Source organism: Gobio gobio (genome assembly GCF_949357685.1).
Source record: "Gobio gobio genome assembly, chromosome: 3".
Taxonomy (NCBI): domain Eukaryota; kingdom Metazoa; phylum Chordata; class Actinopteri; order Cypriniformes; family Gobionidae; genus Gobio; species Gobio gobio.
The window spans coordinates 39623072-39643954 of record NC_137099.1 but is presented as its reverse complement, the minus strand read 5'-3'; the positions used below and the strand labels follow the sequence as shown (position 1 = coordinate 39643954).

The 20883-nt window shown below is 38.8% G+C and overlaps 1 protein-coding gene across 1 annotated transcript; it reads right to left on the bottom strand.

The window, feature by feature from the left end:
* Positions 1 to 855: 855 nt before the first annotated feature.
* Positions 856 to 4880, bottom strand: pou4f2 (POU class 4 homeobox 2). The gene is made up of 2 exons (XM_079811682.1): positions 4095 to 4880; positions 856 to 3793 (listed from the first exon to the last, which is right to left on the bottom strand). Exons 1-2 carry the CDS (start codon positions 4311 to 4313, stop codon positions 2858 to 2860), a joined length of 1155 nt encoding a protein of 384 aa, XP_079667808.1. The 5' UTR covers positions 4314 to 4880; the 3' UTR covers positions 856 to 2857.
* Between the last annotated feature and the right edge of the window lie 16003 nt (positions 4881 to 20883).

Sequence of the window (20883 nt, the reverse complement as noted above, 5' to 3'; positions counted from 1 at the left end):
TCCCGTTTCCCCCATGACTGATTTGGTTAAAAAATAAATAAAATCCGATCGATATTTTTCGCACCTTTCTGAAAGTTAAAGAGTATAGCTCGCTAGGGATAGGCCGTTTCGTCCATAAGTGTCGAGCAACGAGATTCATTTCCATTCTCCAAGCACAGCCCTCCACGACCGACTGTAATTAACAGCTCCACTTAATGATTACTTACTTAGCGCTAGTAATTATCTGATTTTCTTAATTCCATGTGTAATTTAATAATTCGTTCATATTATCGTGTTAAGTGATCAGCTCGTTTAGGAGAACTGAGGTCCTCCTTTGGAGCAGGTTAGAATTGATGAGAACTTTTGGGAGCTTGTAAAAAATTATCCATGGCACCAAATTGAATACTGATATGAGGCTTCACACTTATACATAATAATTGTGGATTCAATAAGATGTTTGGGAAAATAACTAAATAGTAGCCTAGTCTACGTAACATTATCGAGGTTTGAGCAAAAAAATGCGAATTATAATTCCACTTGATATTTCCCCCAAAAATAGTCATAATATTTTGGAACTTGTTCATGTTCCAAAGGCGTTCAAAAATGAAATCTAAAAAAAAAAAAAAATACAAGTCTGCTAAAATATATTGCGTTCGTGTTTTTCAGAAGAACAAAACGAAATGCAAATTGCATTCGTCATCTGTTAAATCCCTTTGAAAATCGGCAGGAAACATCAATGGCGAAACCTCCTGTATTCAGGCGGCTGTCCGTGGTGCTGAAAGCAATTGGTACGCCGAGAATGCCATGACATGAACGGCGCTACTGAGATGACACTCCCGTCTCTTTTTTATTTATTTTTTTCCTTTTTTTTTTTTTCATACGGCCTAACAGTGAACTGAGTCAGTCTTCAAAGGGCTGCCTGTGTCGGCAGAAGAACGAGAACCATCGACTGTGGATTTAAATGGAGGCCGGCACGTTGGCAGGCGAGGTGTTTTTCTGGCGGCCTGACATCTGGCAGCGCTGTGCTCGAGGGACCTCCCCAGATCTCTATAGACTTCATGATTAGACTCTAATAGAATATTAGCATTTGCTCTCAGGTAGGCTTCTAAGGCTTGTGAATGCTAGCAGCAGTAAGTCGTTCGTGAAAACACCAAGCGTAGCTCTACAGCTCAAGATGTCAAGACGTCCTTTTAAAGCAAACAGCAAGATGCTAAACTAATCTGAGTGCACATTTGTGTCTCGCAACAGAAATAAGAAAAAAATGCAAATTGGTGTTAGACACGTGTAATCGACACAATGAGCGAGTGCAAACATTTACATATTATTTATAACATATAGTCCATGAGATGTGTAGGCTACACTGATTTTCTCTGTTTAGGCCTTTGAATATAAATGAACCCATTGAGAACGTTGCATAAAATGTTAAAATTTTGTTCTTTAATGAAACACATAGTTCAATTCAATTATCAAATAGTAACTTAAATATACATTGATGTAATAAATGAATGAATTGATCCGACAATTAAACCTAAAGCAACAGACATTACAGTTACCGCAGCTAAAACAGCAATACAGCAAATACCTGTACGGATATTTTATGTGTATGTCCAAATGAGATATTTACATTTTACGTGAATGCTTCCATGGAACTCATCTTTTTCATTAAGAAAACATTACTAAACATGGTGAATTTAACAAGCAACGACTCCATAATTATACGCGTATATTTATACAAATAAATAAGCAGATAACATACATGAAAATAATTCCAAAGAAAATGTGCTCATATATCTCTCGATTGTGCCTTCTCGAAACAATGAAAGAAGAAAATAAAAGTGGCCTGTTTCAAGCAGTTTCCCCATTTGCAGAGGGCCACGTTTTCCTTGTTGTCTCAATATGATTTTCTCAAGCAAAAACGTGGAGGGAATCCCAATAAATATGTAATGAAGTAAACATTACCTCACATGATAAATAGTTCATAAGAAACATAGCCAGAGCGCAGGCGTATTGCAACAGATATTTGGCTGAACAAATCCCATTACTAAAAACAATTGAACCTCACCTCGTGTTCAGTATATCCAGTATGTTCTATTTGAATAACTAAGAGGTCAGTTATAGCAAATGTACGTCCTAAATCCATATGCCTTCACAAGAAAAGAAAAAAAAATATATGGATATTCTCATCACCCATTGCCTAATTGTAGGCTAGGCTTATCATTATTAAAATCACAGAAGTGGAATTAAGAAGACGACAGACAAAATTATGCATGTAACAGCTAAATCAATAATTTACAAGGAGCTGTTTTGGTTACTTATTATCTAATAATGTTGCAGAATCGCTCGTGGACTTGGTGGAATTCGTGAAGTCCTATTCTTTTTTTTTCTTTCTAATGAACCCTGAAGTGACACCAGATTGAAGCGTGACATGCTGAGAAAGAATTATTTCAAAACGAAAAACATTGACATTGACACTGTCACCCTTTTGACCTGAAGTTTTCCCCCCTTAGTTTATAATTACTGGTGTTGTGTGTAGCTTGATACAGAACACTTTCTGGTAAATGACTAAAATATGTTATTCTGTCTGATTGAGGCTTAAAGAGTCTTGCTCCTCTGATAGAGAAAGTGTGCTATAAGTGAGGAAAAACGAATGGTCTTACTTGATCAGTCAAACGATCCTTTAAATGATTCCACATCCCCTTTGCGTAATACGTGACAGTGATTTGGTATTTTCAAATGTCTCTTTTGAATGTCATGAAATTCTGGTTCAATGCACAAGTTATTGATGATTGAAAAAGGTGTGAGATAAGAAATATTTTACAAATCGTCTCTAAACAGTTTTAGGAGTCTCTCGAAGCGTCGTGGTGGTCTTCTGCTCGAGCTAGACGCAGGCCGAGTATTTCATGCGTTTTTGTTTCTGCCTCTGGTTGCAAAACCAAACCCGCACTACGTTCTTTTTGAGGTCCAGCTTCTCTGCGATTGCTGCGATTTTCTCTGAGGATGGACGCGGCTGAATAGCAAAATAGGCTTCGAGGGACCTTTTCTCGGGGGCCGCGATGGAGGTCCGCTTCCTCTTCTTCTCGGCCCCGTTGAAGAGCTCGGGTTTGTTCAGTTTCTCCCGGTGCGACTTTTCAGCCTCCTCCAGCCAGGCTTGCAGGATGGGCTTCAGGGCGATCATGTTGTTGTGGGACAACGTGAGAGATTCAAACCGGCAGATGGTACTCTGGCTCAAAGAGCCTACGCCAGGAATCTTCAGGTTGGCCAGCGCTGACCCTACATCCGCTTGGGTCACGCCGAGTTTGATCCGACGCTGTTTAAAGCGCTCAGCGAATGCCTCCAAGTCCCTGGGATCTGCATCCACGTCGCTCATGCAGCCCATGTGGGATGGCAGCCCATGGGCGTGAGCCATGTTGATGGCAGCTTGGTGCATGTGGTTCATGCCTGCCATGTGGGCAGGGTGCGCAGGCGTGGAGACCACCGAGCCGTCTGGCCCGGCCATGGCTCCAGCAAGTGCCAGTCCCGGGGTGATGTGATCCAGCAGGTCGCCCTCCAGTGCCTGATGCGGCTGGTGATGGTGGTGATGATGGTGGTGATGGTGATGGCTCCCGAGAGCTGACGGGTGCGAGATGGGCACGGACGACGACGAGGAAGACGAGGTGCACGGAAGCGTGTTCATGGTGTGGTAGGTTGCGTCCGGCTTGAAGGGGCTGTGATGAGGAGGGTGATGATGGCTTTTGGTCTGCGAGACTATATCCACCGCCGCCAGAGCTTCCGCGCGGGCCAACAAACTCTCATCCAATCCGCCGAATATATTGCTCTGCAATTGCAAATAGAATGCACACATAACTGTCAGCAGGGAATTCGCGCTCCACTCCGTGCTTTTAAAACATTTCCAGCATGTAAAAAAAGAAATCCTAAAAAAGAACACACAAAACAAGACACATGCAACATCCCAGGTCATAAAAATTAATACGAAAGGCAAACCCGGCTGAATACATAAGTTGGGAGGGAAAATGGAGGTGTTGGGTGATTTGCTGTGCAGGCATGAAAAAAACATCAAGCAGAAAAAGTGGGCTGTCAAAATGTGCCTTTAAGCGGTGATTATGCAGAATACGTACCGGTGGGGTTGGGAGACATGCTCGACGCATCGCCTCCGAGCTGCCGATGCCGCTGTTGCTGATCGTGCTGCTGTGTCTGGACGACGAGCAGGAGGACGAGGGCGCGTTGGAAGTCAAAGTGGAAGAGGACGAGGAATGCAAACTGGAGTATTTTGCCTCGGCCAAACTGGTGTGGGGCATGGCGAATGCCTGCTTGCTGTTCAGAGACATCATCATCATATTTGCTACCGAGCCTTGGCGAGTTCCTTTTAATAAGTTAAGACTCCGCCTTCTTCTTCGACTGGAGTTCAAGCCCAGTCTCTGCGCGGAAGTCTCAAGTCTCTGGCGCCGCAACGAACGTGAAGAGGATGATGCACCAAGTCTCTAGATAGCTCATCTATTGCTGCCTAACGTTCTCAGAGAACGCTCTCTTGGTCGCTCCGTCGCGTGCCGTGGCTTGAGATGTGTCGCGAGCACCAGTAAGCCATGCAACCTGTCGGTAAACTCCTTCAAAGATCACGCCAACTCTTTTCAAAACGCTCCACAGAATTTTCCTCCGCCCTTACAAAATATCGCACATTTGTCACAGCGGAATCTGATGTCTTTGGTGAGTTTGTCTTTGCGCACGCTTTTAAAACGAGTGCAAAAAGTTTCTTCTCTCTTCTCTTCGCACAAATCTCCAAAACGACGTTGCTAAACAAAAACAAAAACAATATCGCTCGTAAAGCTTTATCCCGATTCGTGTTGAATTTGATTATGGGATAAAGGTGACAGTCGACTACATTCAATGCTGCGGGGACTCGATCTGTCTGTGCTCTAAGGCGAAGGGCAGGCTGCGTCTCTCCCTCTCTCTCTTTCTCCCTCGCTCGCCCATTCTCTCACTCCCTCTCTTCTACACACTCTCTCGGCTGTACCTGAAAAACCTTTCATGATTTATTATTCTTCATTAGCCACAGCGCCGCTGGGGACTCTGCGCATGGGCAGTTGCAATGACTGCAGCTGGTATTGTATACTTCAACAAAGTTATTGAGGAAACCACAATGGATAAATTAATACAAGTCAACCCTTCTTAGAGTTGTATTCTAAAATGAAACATTTTATATTTCAATGTTACACAATAATATAGAAATGTATTTACAAAATACATGTTGTTCGTTTATGTTGCACAGTATACTTGCATGTGTGATTATCCTGTGACAGCCAAACTGAATTTTCTCTCTGATAAAAAAAAAATATATTAGAAAGATGATGTGCTATTTAAAACGCAACCAGAAGCTTTGTCTCGGAGAAACGGGGATGAATATGAAGAAATCACCACAGACAGCCCCATCATCTGCTGTCCCTGTTGGGCGACATAAATCAAAGTAAAACGCACGACTATCATTCCATTATAGCGGGGTAATTTGATATACCGACACGCATTAAACAAATTATGTCCAGTCGGATTTAGAAATATTGAATCTAAATTTCATTTGTATATTTGTTCGAGAACCGTTCACTAATTAACCTGCTTTGATTTTATTTAGAAAATATAATGTTGACGAATTATTAGTTTTCCCGGTTATTGAAATCATAGATAGGAAAGCCATACCATTGAGCGTGTATTATGAATTTGATGTCTCAACAGAATGTGAAGTATTTCATTAATGACACTGAAAAGCGGATTTTTTACAACTCTTTAGGATTTAATTGCAAACCCAATACAATTATATACTCGTCGCAGCGGGCTATTATCATATCTTCGTTCTAATTAGACTACTTCATCAGTGATTTAATTAAAAACCTTTAATCATGTTCTAATTAACAAGGCAAGTCTAATTTGTTTAATCTATTCGAGTCCACTGGATGGGGTAATTGATGCATCATAGCGACCGACCAGCCTCGCATGTAAAAGTGCACAGCTAACGCGAGATGCAAATTTGAACTTGAGCTAAAAATATTTACATGCATTCAATTATTATTTCTTATTTCTGCATTCAGCATTTTTCTAAACGGTAATGGCAATTAATAGTAAAGCAAGAATGAGTAAATATCTGTCATAGAAATACCTAAAATACCTATTTACGCAAATGCACTATTCAGTGGAGATTCTTTGTCATATTCACGTGAGTGCAGCCTGTATATGAATCAGCATATGAATCTTTATCAATCTCTTAAAGGGTTGTTTGACATCAAATTTATACTAATTTGGAAATTAAATCAAAGCAAGTGCATGTTTGTGTTGTCGGGGAAAACGCACCTTTATACGTTGTATGACAAGTCGTTCTCAATAAATCAGGCTAAAATTAATATATCAACGGACAATTTATAATGGGTAAATGAAGAAAAGTCTCAGTTTCAGATAAAAAATAAAAATAAAAACACTGTCACGGATTCTTATGTAGGCTACTGCATGTGTGTCGACGTGAAATTTGTCCCATGGCAATGACAACATTTTTGACTGTGGCGCAGGAGCCACGCGTTTCATGAGAGGTACAGTACCTCTCCAAAGGGAGGGCCACCCCTGGCGCGCCTGCTCAGGAGACTTCAAGGCCCAATCAATGTCTCCTTGTATATACCCAAAGACTGATTTATGATGAAACTTTAACGAAATCATTTATATTTCACCACCCCTAAATCGGCAAATGAAATTTTCATTCACAATGAAGCACACAAAAGTATATCTAACGTCAAATAAATCAATTGGGCTCCGCTCTGAGGCGATTGAGTTTGAGGAGTAGTTTTTGCTCACTGTAGCGTATTTATCAGGGCGATTTAAGAGCTCATCTTTAATACATCAGGTTAAAAAGGAATCTGGGGCCAGTTGCATAAACATAACCGCTACGTTAAAACCGTGTCTTGTATGACCAATTAGTAATAAGTTAGGCCTAATCAGTCTTACATTTCGGATTTAAATCAGACCAATTTTCATCTAACTGACTTTAAAAAAAAATAATACTAATACAGAAAAAAGAGATGACTAACTTGTTACAGTTTATGCAACCGACCACTGATCTCAATAAAACACATAATCACTTCAGTGCACATATGTGTCGTTTGCACATGCACGTGCAGCGCGCACTCTGTACACAACCAACAAATAATAAATCGATTTGAAATTGCGTTGCATACCAGTAATCACTGATGTTTAGCCTTTTAACATAAAATATATATATACATATCACCTTTTTTAGGAATTTCCTCAACCCCCTTCCTCTGTCTATTTTTCCTCTCCTCTCTGCCTGTGTCTCTTTCTGTGTCTATTTGATGATATTGTGCTTCAATTTGTATTACCAGACAGGTGCTTTTAGCAGCTAGGTTTGCAAAGATTTTCCTCCTCCTTCAAAAGCCGTGTCCGCATACTCATAAACACACTTTTATTTTCCCCACTAAGAAAGGGTGCTCTCATAGGAATTCTGACTAAAATTGAGCTTCATAGACATTTTCTTTTACATATAAATAACAGTGCACCAGTCGCAACAACCCAAAACAGGAGGAGAAAAAAGGAGGAGGGAGAAAAAAAAATAACAGCCAGACTTGATGTACAGTAGCTCAGGTGACTTGTTTGCTTTTTTTGACGTACATCAAAATCAAGGTATGCCGCTGTGGAGCTTGTGTGCTTTACACAAAGACATTCTCATGAGCATCCCTCAGGAGCCGAGCACGTTAACAATCCCAATTACATCCGGACCACCAGAGACAGCTGTTTTAATACCCACCGCTCCTTTGTGCCACCAACACAGTCACTGCAGCTTGCTCTAAGAACACAGGGACAAAGGATGCATCACCGAAATGTGAGAGGGAGAGAGAAAGCTTGAGATAAAGTAAAGGAGAAATAAAGAGTAAAAAGAAAGATTGCGAATGCGCCGTGCATGTGGGAGTGTGCAGGAAATTTAGAGAGGGAGAGAGGGGAATCAAGAATGTGTGTGTGAGGAGAAGAATGTGTTTTTTTGTGTGTGATAGAGTAATAAAGAGAGAAAATGCTCTCTTCTTCCCTGTTCTCAGTAGCAGGAGTTTAATTCACAGCAACCTTTCTCAATATGCTGTCGACACTCACTATGAAGCATGCATGCGAATGTGAAAAGGACATGGCTTTAGTAATTAGCTCCAAGTAAGCAACATTAGACCTCCCTCTGTCCTTTTTCCCACCGATTTGAAACCAACGAGGCCTAGAAATGCATTACTGCACAAACAGGAGGCTTTCAGATAGATGTAATACTTCCTCAAATGTAAGTAAAAGCAGGCAGTTTGATTTTGAGAGACGGGACGTCGTCTAAGCAGATTACATGCCGAAAATGTTTCCATGACACCAGTAACTACCAGCCTGGTATAGCAAAGCCAGAGTCTCGATCTCGGTAATGTTCATCTACTCTAAGACTTCAGGGCAGAGCAGGAGAAGGTCAATCCTCATAATGATGTCACATACCTCTAGGTCCTTCAAATCAATATACTGGAGAGGGGTTCACTGCACCTGTCATTGCATCAAATAAGGCACTGGTAAAGAATCGTGGCTTTGTATTGGTCTCACTGGATGATATGAAAAATGTCAACTTCCCTTTTGGCATTATTCATTATTTAATTGTAAATCTAGGAGTTCAAGCCACCATATACCATGATAAATAAATAAATGGATGAGATCCATGTATGTCATTTCTGTATGCTTAAAAAAGTTTTTTTATTTATTTATTTGAACTTTTCCCAGAGTTAATTGCAAATTGTATATATATATATATATATACAGTATATACAGTCAAACCAAAATTTATTCAGACACCTTCAACATTTTCTCACATTATCACAGTTTATTCGCTATTTAGAAAATGGTAATAAAATATGACAAGAACTCCGAGTTAAACTGGGTCAGAACAAATTCATCTTGATAATGTCAGATAACTTTGATAGAAAGTTTTGTAATGGATTAAATTTAAGTACACAATTAGATAATACCAATTTAGGTCAACTGATAACCAAGCAATGCTTTATTTTGTTCAGTCTGTGGTGTAAAAGGTCGCATTAGCAATTAAAGAAAAAACACTTCAGCAAAAACATGGCCAGGTCGAAGTGTCTGAATAAATTAGGTCCCAAATTTTTGTCCAATGTATGAAGAATTGTTGGGTATAATATGTCACAGTTTAACTTATTTTGCCATCCTCACTTACATAAATGAACTAAGTGTCCTGCACCCACTAGTAAAAAATTATATCTGGTGTCTGAATAATTTACACACACACACACACACACACACACACACACACACACACACACACACACACACACACACACACACACACACACACACACACACACACACACACACACACACACACACACACACACACACACACACACACACACACACACACACACACACACACACACACACACACACACACACACACACACACAGGGTCTGGTTCGCTATCTTTGTGGGGACTCTTCATAGACGTAATGGTTTTTATACTGTATAAACTGTATATTATATCCCCTTACACTAACCCTAGCCTTAAACCTACCCATCTCACAAAACTTTCTGTATTTTTACATAAAAAAAAAAAAAAAAACTAATTCTGTATGATAAGCTTATTTCCTCATGGGGACCTCAACTTAGGTCCCAGCGGTGACACGAGTCCCCATGAGTCAGTGTGCATTCAGGTTGAAGTCTTCAGCGGGTTTGAAAAACATGAACACACAGACCGGGTAATACACTATATCAATACACACATATACGTATATCTGCTATCATAATGCTTTCTAAAGCAGATCATTTGCTGCTGAGGAATGTGCAGGTATGTCAGCTGTTTTCCGTATGATTGCTCATGTACTGTACTGCTTCTGAATTCAGTTCAATACAGTTGAAAATTCTCTCTTCCTCTCTCATTAATCCGACTGTACCAGGTAGCTAATAATACATAGCATGTCACGGGTTGTCTAATGGTTGATGCTAATTGACCCCCTTTCTGCCTTTCTTTCGCACAAATGAAAAGGTTTTCCCCTTCCTCTGATGGAGCGTGTCACTATCTGATCCAACAAATTAAAGAGCCCTCACTTGTCACACTGTCACTGCATGCAGCCTCCCGCTCATCAGCCATAATTATCATTTCCCCCCTTCATCCAATGGCCTGCCAAACACACTGTTTAAAGTTACACTGAGGTGCAACATGCCTGTATTTGTGTGACATGATTTGGAGAAGTACCTTATGTTATGGTATCTGAGAATTTGCAGAGATTCTGACTTTTTTTAGGGGGTGTCTAGCTGTTTCTAGCGCAGGTTAACTGCTAACACACCGAATGTGTAAATGAAAACTGTTCACGTTCCTGACATCTACGTAATGAGATCAAGATCAGGTAGGATCTAATATTTTGAAGCACAAACTATGAGTATCAGACATCTTTAGCTATTGCTGATGGTGATATCTCCATTATAGAGTTGTAGCTTTTAGTATTTTTAAGGTGGAAAAGATCCAAATTTAGTTGATACCCGTTGCACACAAGATTACACTGGTCAATTACAGCACTTTTTTTTATCTAAAGCCTCTTTGCGTTTTTGCTACAGTCGCATGACTCCCTTATGTTTCTCCCTCACATCTCATTATTTGTGATGAATCTCATCTTTATAACAAAGTGCTTGGTTTCTTAGTCATTGAAACATCACAGAACAGTGTGTGTTCTGACAGTTCCCCTCCCATCCCACTTCTCGGAAAATGAAACATTTATTAATATGTCAGTTAGGTGAGCAGAGCTATACAAAAATACATTGAGCTTGCTTCATTCTTAGTAGAGTAGGATTTTATAAGATAACAACTCCTCAGAAGTTTAACAGCGTGTTTTAAAATTCAGCACCGGCCGGGTCAACCTCAATGAACGTGATGTGGTATTAAGGAATTCAGGTCATACAAAAGCTTTGATATTAATTAAAAGTTATTGATCATAAGCCTTTATTTCAGATGCGGTACTTCACAGTTCTTGAAAGGGAAAACATGTATGGACATGCGAGTCAATAAATGGAGAATTTTCCTCCAGTGTTGGTTAAGCATTGAGACTCAACGACGCATGAGTTTGTTCATTGGCCAGGATGTCCAAACAGAAATGATGCTGATTAGCTCCAATCAGTACAATCCATGGACTCTTATTGAACGTGACACTTTACCTGCCGACTTTGTGTGAGTAACTTTCTAATGTATGCACTGTACCCTTGCTATTGACAAAAATGCCTGGGCCTGATCAAAGCACAATATTCAGTGGGTTTGTCAGGGCCATGAAGACAGGGTCTGTAACACTAATGATCTTCAAACGCTTTCCCATTGCACCAGGAGCTGCATGACTTCCAGGCAAGTCCCCCCTCCACCCCCAAGAGAAGCCTTAATTGTGCTTGGCTTGTAGGGTGACAGGTGTCAGAGGGCCCCCTCCATATCCAGCTCATCCCTCTGAACAGAGGGCCCAGTCTTTTGCAGCCCTCCATAAGCTCATTATTAGCATGATAATATAGCAACATGATGTTGTTCTAACATGCTGATGACAGTCCTCAGAAAATCTACCACGTCTACCAAACACGTAATCTTCGTGATGATTATTTTGGTTTAATTCATTAAAAAAAGGTGTAGTTTTATGGATGCACCGATATAAAAATTCTGATGAACGCTTAATATACTTTTCTTATACAGTACTGTACATTATGTTTGCTATGTCTTCATTCATATATATATATATATATATATATATATATATATATATATATATATATATATATATATATATATATATATATATAAAAAAAAATGGTTACACTTTATTTGAAGGTGTCTGTGTTACAGTGTAATTATACATTTAAAGCTGCTGTCCGTAACTTTTTTTGTGTTCAGGATTTGAACACAATGAGAATGTACAACATGAATCCTTTTTCCAAACTGTGTTTTTGTTTTACCCTGAATCATTATGGTACACTTATAATAAATGTTTATTTTGGGACTATTTCAGACCGGTCTGGTAGGAACTGCTCCGGCTGCAATGTTCTTCCACAAGACGCATGCAGTTCTGTTTATTAACGCTAGAGCACAAAAAGTTATGGACTGCAGCTTTAAGTACTGTGAAATAATAATTAATTACTTAATGTACTTACTATAGGGTTAAGAATATGGGTTGGTTTAGGGTTAGTTGAATGTAATTATGCAAAACATTTAATTATTACTACAGTAACTACATGTAACGTGCAACAAGGACATTGCAAAATAAAGTGTTACCAAAACTTTAATTTTGAGGCTAAAAATGTAACAACTTTGTAATATATAAATATAATAACGTTGAGTGAGTGTTGTTATCACTGATATACTATTATAGTTTGCATTTATAGTTTGAATTAGTTGCTTAAAAATATATTTTCTCTTTTGAGTTTAGTTTTAGTCATTTTGTGTGTTTTTGTAATTGTATTATTATTTTGGTAACACTTTACAATAAGGTTTCATTTGTTAACATTAGTTAATGTATTAACTAACATGAACTAACCATGAACAACACCTCTGTACAGCATTAATCTATATATATATATATATATATATATATATATATATATATATATATATATATATATATATATATATATATATATATTTAGAAGTAACTCAAATTATTTGTATGGTTTTAGTTTTAGTTAAGAATAATAATCCTAGGTTTCAACAAAGGTAATCTAACTGTACAAATTATTATATATTATTATATGTTATTAAATTCTAAAATATTGGCCGATAACTGATATGTATTTATTTTTTGAATGATTCTAAAATACCTAAAATCACAAATGTCCTGGTTTTTGAAACTATATAATGATTAAACATATAAAAATAACAAGGCATGGTGTGATGTGTTGGAAAGACCAACACTGTCTGCTGCACATATCTTCAAAGCCTTACCACAGCTGGTCTGAATCTCATGGGCTGGCATCCAGTGTAGTGGTGAATAGGAGATTAACGATAACGAGCATCTGATAGCTAGCATCACTTTAAACCTGGAGATGGTGCCCTTACCCTCGGTTCATTTGGAAATAAAGATAGAGAGTGGAAGTGACAGAAAGAGAGAGAGAGAGCGAGAGAGAGAGAGAGAGAGCAGGGGGGAGGGAGTAACCTTTCCTAGCCAACGTCCACATGGACAGTGTGTGTACAGTGAGGAGAAGAGTTTGTCTTACAAGTCGAGCTTGTCATCAGCTACACAATCCGTGGAGGGCTGCCATCACTACCACATACTGAATAAACATGAATATATCATGAGCTTCTGCTTATGTAACATTTAGGGGTCACGGTGTGTCTGTCGTGATAAAGAGACAGGCAGAGAAACGACCGAGGAGGATTGACACAAGGCTTTGCTGAACAAGTGTTTTTTATTATTTAAAAGAAATGCTAGTTTTGACAAGGATTATTGGAAAATCATTTCTGAGAGAGGAACTGGGCATTCATACAAACAAATATGAGCTATGCAGCCATTTTATTATTAACATCTTATAAAGAGGATGTCTTTGTGTTGGTTTATTGATTGATTGATTGATTGATTGATTGTGCATACAATGCCTATTTAATCAATAATACTGACTTCCCTCAAACAGTAGAGCATGGCACCAGCTAAGGTCAAGAGTTTGATTCCCTCGCATAAACTGATGAAATGATGAAATGTATTTGAATGCAGTGTAAGTCGCTTTGGATAAAAGCATCTGTCAAATGCATGAAAGTAATGTAAATGCTTTTCCACAGAAGAAAGTCATACAGGTTTGAAATGACATGAAGGCGAATAAACATTTTTGGTTTAATTTTTCTCATTAAAAATGGCTGTTTATTATGTTATTTGGAATAATTGATGAGACTTTATAGCATAGAAATGGTATAATTCACTTTCAATTCTAAATAGCTAATCCCAAAAAACATCAGCAAGGCTTCCAAATGTACTTGCGCCTGCGCGTAATGAACCTGTGTAAAAGGTTCTGTCAACTCCCAGATCTGGTCGTCTCCCAATCTGGCAACAGAATTGACGAGATGAGATAATTAGCGACTCTCCCTCTCCATGAGTCTTTTCTGTTGGGGCTCTGCGAGTCTATTTGGCATTGCGCAGCTCCGTAACGGGCTTGTTTAAGTCTGTTCTGCAAGCCCCTTCGCCAACCCCCAGCGGAGGGCAGCTCGCGAGACCCCCGTCGTGCTTTGAGGACCACTTTGGAGCTTTAATCCACTCCAAATGTGCTGATAATTCTCGTTGCCAGGCCACTCTTCTCTCTTGCCTAGTGTCACAAGAGTGGTCTCACGAGATCCGATCAGCCAATGATAACAAAGTAGCCAGATGTCTGGTGCTGGCATAGTCCCAGAAGCCAGGCAGCGGTACGCGGCAGCATCCGCCATGGGCCCGAGATCAAAGCTACCTGAGATTACTTATGGGCACAAAATATGTGTTGCTTATTCTACAGTTCCCATTAATAACAATCTGGGCGAATTTGTATTTCTAATTAACTCTTTCTTTTGGGTTCAGAAGTGCTGTAGGTTTATCAGGGCCTCCGCAGATTTTCCTTTTTTTCACAATGCAGGCAAAAAGCAGGAAGACCCAGAAGTCGGATGCTGCACTTTCTGAAGAAGCAACATCAGCCGATGGTGCATTTTTTCCTCCCCTGTTTTAAACAACAAACAAACAAAACAGAGATTAAACAACCCTGATTATTAATGACACCATGTTTTCATTTTATTTGCTAATATATTCACCTTAAAATATTCATATCCAATAGATACATATTGATGTATTACTTTGTTTTTATATTACGAGGCACAACAGAAGTCTATGTAAAGCAGAAATGCTTTATGCTTTAAAGTGTCTATTTCAAATGGTGAATCACCACAAATGCATCATGCATCACAAGAATATTAATCCTAACAAATAGAGTAAAGCAATATAGGGGTTGTTTTATTTAGCAGTGATTTTGTGTTTCGGAGAACTTCAATGTCTATCTTATTAAATTAAAGAGACATTTTAGGAATAGGCCTTTATCACAGTCCACGTGTCGTCACATCCGGCTCCGATAAGTAGCGTAATCCAATTTCTGCCTGCATTATTGTCAATGGATAAATATTTCAAAGGCTTTAAGCTTACACAATACAAATATGTGAAATTTTCAATTTTAATAGGCAACATTATGTGAGCGAGGGGCTTGTCAACATAGCCAGTGTCGTCACAGTCATGAGATAAATGCAGATCTGCACGCTGCTCAAGTTACTGCCTTAGGAATAATTGTAATACAATCAGATTTATTTATTTTTTGGTATTGAGTTTAATGTTATATACATTATATATTATATTATATATACGTTATATACATGTAATACATATGTACAGTATATATTATGAGTAATCTCCAAACTTGTCTACAATATAATGCTATCCAATCCTATCCACCCAGAGGATGTGACACATTTAAGATGATCACACCTATTCTTTTTGAACAATCGACTGGAAATATTCCAGTCCACTTCAATTTGTTCCAATCGTTGATGATATCAGTAATTAACATTTTATAACCTAGTCTAATTCTAACGCTCTTTAATGTGATATGTTGTTTGCATTCTATTTTTGCATTTCTTTAATAACTGAAGTACTACACATACACATAAAGTAGGCTTGTGCATTCCCGTTTAAATCATGAAATATGTGTTGGAATAACATAACACTATTATTCTGTTTCATCATACCCAAATAATGATTGTAAACAATTGATGTGTTTAGTTATCTGTGATGAACTGTATATCAACAAATCACAAAAATCTGTGCTATGGGTACCGCCATTGATGCACAGCGGAAGTTATTTAATGCTACTATTTGAAGCTTCTGCTTTTCGAACGCTGAGGTGTGATACCGACCTATTCTTCAAACTATGAGTCCACAATTCTGTCCACAATATCTCAAATAATGTATCATGTTTACAAATCATTGTGGGATTTAAATGACAGGGATGGAAACTACATTTTTGGAATAACATGTTATGTACCCTAGTGGTGTAGAGATGACACATTTTTGTTGGCCAAAACCCTAAAACGAGTTCCAGTTGCATTGTCCTGAAGTTTGTTTTTTTGGGGCTAAATGCCTGAAATAAGGTCTGTGGTTATATTTCACATTTCATTCTATGCCATAAAATACCGCAGTAATATCCCCTGGGATTTTTCTTATAGATTTTACTAACATGTGGCTAAATGGGACTACAGAAGGACATCAAATAGGTTAACTCATCTACTCATCTCACCAGTCTGTTTCTACAACCTTATTGTGCTCATAATCGTATATGATCATAAAATCTCAAACTTTCAGGGAACATGTTTAAATTAAATTTTAAAGAGCTGTCGGAGCCTGTTTTTGTGTTATTTGTAAAGATTATTGTGATGAACGTGTAAGAATCATAAACTTCTGTTGGTCACAGCGCTTATTTTCTAGCCTGGATGCCAGCCGGATTTTGTCCCACCCACAACATTTGAGGTCGGGAAGTTCGGTCTGGACTTGTGCCGTTGTGGAGCAACTATAGTTGCATATATGCTCAAACCAGAGCTGTTCGGACCAATCAAATTGTCAGGGCGGGGTATATACGATGATGGACATTAAAGTAATCATGCACGTCACCAAAGAGCACTTGGGTTGAACTTGTTCGTATATGCATTCATGTTTACTATTTCTCTCAAAAATGATGATCGTGTTGGTATGTACTCTGCGTATCCTTAAAGGTCCCATGGCATGGCATTTTTCTATTATTTTATAATGTTTCCTGAGGTGTACTTATATTGTTAGTATGATTTTTACATCATAAAATGTCATAATTTAGAAATAAAAGTCATTTTTTCTATACTGCTGTTTGCCCTGTGGCTGAATGCCCTGTTTCAAGGGGCGTGTCTGCTGTGAGACTTCAGTAAAAAAGCCCACTGTTGTGATTGGCTGACATCTTTGCATTTGAAATGAGTGGAGGGGGCGTGGTTTAACGAGGTCTACGAGGCATGAGCTGGCACGAGCTGCTGCCAGAGAGACGGATGGACCTGAGTTCACTTCACATCAGTTCTGTCAGTCTCAGTTCAGTGAACTGTTGTAGTTACAGCATATACTTCAGGTTATTAGTCTATTTTTAGTCGGAGGGACTGTCACTCATGTCAGAAAGTTAGTAACTTTAGTAAATTATGTGGGGATAGCTGCAGTTTATTGTGGAGAAAGCTGCCTAGCCGGATACTCTCACGCTTACCCCCGTCTGCTTAATCTCGCGCCGCGTAAGGCGCCTCCGCTGTGGGCCAGATGCAGTACTGCATGATGTTGAAGGCCGACCGGCCAGTGCAGCCCGAGCCTCGGTGTGTGTGAGGTTTATCTCTAAAGATGTGAGTCTGCTGATGTTGAGCAGAAACGACTGTATGCACATTTTAGAACAGATAGACACGACGAGGACGTACAAAAACACTGACTCACAAGATAATAATCACCGTTCTGTCGGGAGAGAGAGAAGCCGCAGTGTGTGCACAAATAATAAATAATTAGCTACACATCAGAAATCACTGATCACAGATCAGAAGGAACTGAAAAAACACTTCTGTTTTCATTTGTACATCCAAACACTGAGAAACTGCCAGCGTTCACTCGTTCACAAGCCATGATCTCTCGAGGACAAATATAGCGCTTGCATGGGCGTGCCAGTTTCTCTGGGCGGAGGAAAGGGAGGTAACTGTTCCTGCTTGGACGTCAAACCAGGAGACTTCAGGATTGGCTAGTCTGGCCTGTCATTTTCCCAAAGGCAGAGAAATACAGCCAGAACTCGGGTTTACACCGATCAACATTTCTATCCTCTTGGGGACAATATTCAGGCTAGGGGAACTCATATTAATGTTGAAAAACCTCATAAAATGAAAATTTCATGCCATGGGACCTTTAAATTCTTTTTTACAACACTGGCAAAGATAATTTACACTCATCTTAATATGCAATAATCCAATCCGACAACCCAATGGATGTTGTCGAGGGAACCGGGGGATGCTAACTTCTGGGTTGGCCTACACTATTACGCCATCACTGCAGCACTCTATAACCAAAGTAAATGTATATAAATATATCAAATATTATATATGAAATATTTTCACACCTTCTGCATAAGTTCACAAAATAGCACCTTGTTTAGAAATTAAATACACTACAAAATATCTGCTTCTAATTGATATTTACATTGATTCGCACTTTAGTTATCTCGACTAAAGTTAATTTACATGGATAACAACTATACAAGTCATAACTCATCTTAAAAATTAAAAACAAAAAGTTGAAAAGTTTGTTTAAATCAATTTATTAAATAATTTATTATTTAAACCATTTAAATCTCATAATCAAAAATCACATACAGTATATTCTTTTGTGTTGTTTTGGGGCCTGTTATATAATCTGCAATGATTTTAAACCTTGTACTTATTTATGTATTTGAAAAGTGTTTGGGGTATAACGTTAATTGTTTTAAAATGTATCACTATTGTATTAATATGTATTGCTGCTAATAAAACATCAAAAGGCCAAAATTTTCAAAGGTTTGAATAGAATGCTCTCCCCTATACAGTCTATGTAATATGAACACACTTTTCTTATCTATGGCAGAATGTTCAGTTCTTCAGTTGCTTCTGAATTATTTTGAAGTTGAAAATTTGTTTTTCTTCCATTGGCAGTGTTTCTTTCAACCAGCTCTAAGAAGTTGTTGTTTTCTCCTTTAGGCCCTGGACTACTTTTATTGAGTTCCTCCACTTATTCCATCTCATGTGCACTATTCAGTTGGTAAATATTTAGAATAGAGCACTGCCTTTAAGGAAGAGAAAACAAGAGCGGCTCCGCATCATGCTTTGGGAAGGCAATTGTTGCTTCCTTTTTCGCTCACAAAAGAATGCGGCCTATTTTATCTCCAAGAATCTCATGCATATTTCCGTGTTTCTGTGTCTACTTTCAAGTCCATTGTTTAATGTACAGATGGTATGCATTTGGAGGTGAGGACGTGCACTCAGTCATTTATTAATTATTAAGCATTGAAAGTATTGCTTCATGTCCATGGCTGATGGGAGGGAGTCCCTCCTCCCTCCTAGTTATGAATAAGAAAAAGAATAACTAAGTGGCTGTGTTGATGTGCGAATCATGCAGGTTCCTATCTAGATGAGCAAGGCATCTCTTGACATGCTGTCTTTTCTCAGTGAGGATGTAGTGAGGGTTGGCTCTCGTGATTAGATCTAGTTAGCAGGCTTTAAATATTAATACCGTTCAATTCTATAGGTGAGATCAAAACCGATGGAGATCATAGATGGCAAAAAGATTGATGAAGTGATTGATTAGACATGAAATACATATCAAGGAGTGCATTAAGCCTTGAACCCAACAGTCATCTCCCATTTGAAAACATAAACCTCAGAGTGACTGACAGCAAACATGAGCAGTAATTCTGGGCACTTTTACTAACAACCTACTGTTGTTCGTTATGACAAAACATTGTTGTGTATGTTATGTGACATTCTTATTGTGAATGGTATATTGAATCCTGGTTGGTTTGAATTTGGTCATAAGGTTTGGAAAATATATGCAAAACACATGGACCTACATTTGCCGCAGGTAATGTTACTGTCATTATAGCTAAATATAAATTACATAACATTTAAATAACATTTAACTTTTTAGTGGCCATAGCACTGCTTTGTTAATGTACACATGTTATAACATATACTCTAGTTTGGCACCGTACCATTTGGGTACATTGGAAACATCCTTTGAACTTTTTAAAATAAGCTTTTTTTTTCTTGTGTAATTTTTTTAGCGCTTAAAACCTAAAGAATTACTGCCATGCAGAAACTCTGGAAACACCAACCGTTCATCACTCTTAAAACAGCTTCCTCTTATGCTGCTTGGACTTGGACTGTTATTAATGTGTGTTGAATAATTTATCAGAATAAAATTACCATGGTCTCTTTTTGCCAAGATTTTTGCTAACAATTAAAGGGGATTACATGGATTTCAGATGTGCAAAATATATATATTTTTAAATGTTTAATTCCTTTTTTTATTATTGTTATTCCTTTCTTACAGTGTACACACTCCAGAGAGTGGAGTTCCTCTTCCTCGGTATGCTCTTTGCCTGCTGGGAAGGGTTGTGGTCTTCCCCTGACCCTAACCATGATGAACAGCTTATGGATAATGGATGAACCACTATGTGTGCTGAACTCCCTCCAAGCAGCCCATAATGGGCTATTCCCTCTTTAAACATAGCCTGAACTTGTGGGTTTGAAAAGTACAGGGTTTGTCAGTTAGAATCACTTCACATTAACTCACCCCGTCTATGAAACTGTCCTTTTAGCAGATGTTAATACATCAGAACAGAAAGCAAAAGTATTTTGATTATTTTAAAAGAACCCTACTACATGCAACGCATATTCATAGAGAGAGCTGTGTCTCAGTGGATATAAAATGAATGAATGCTATCTAGCAGGGGTCATAAGCCTGAGTTTGTTTTTCAGCATATGCGAATCTCTCCGCCCTCCCTCTGAAAAAAAATCTGGAATATTCTCCGACCCCAGTCATATTCCATGTGGACGACTGTCCACATCTCAATGACGAGGCCAACAATTGGCAGTAATTGGCACGTTGCCTCGGATGTCCTCAGAGAGATCTGAGTTTGAGAGCGGACGGGCTGCCCTTTCCACCAATTAGAGCGCCACCCCCTAGGGGGCATTGACTGGTGGGGGCCTATGGTGTGGCTTGATCCGGTTGTTTGTGGAGTTGCTGCCTCCTCGTCTTCCTCCTCTGACATCTCAAAGTTGGGAGACTTCAGTGCGAGACC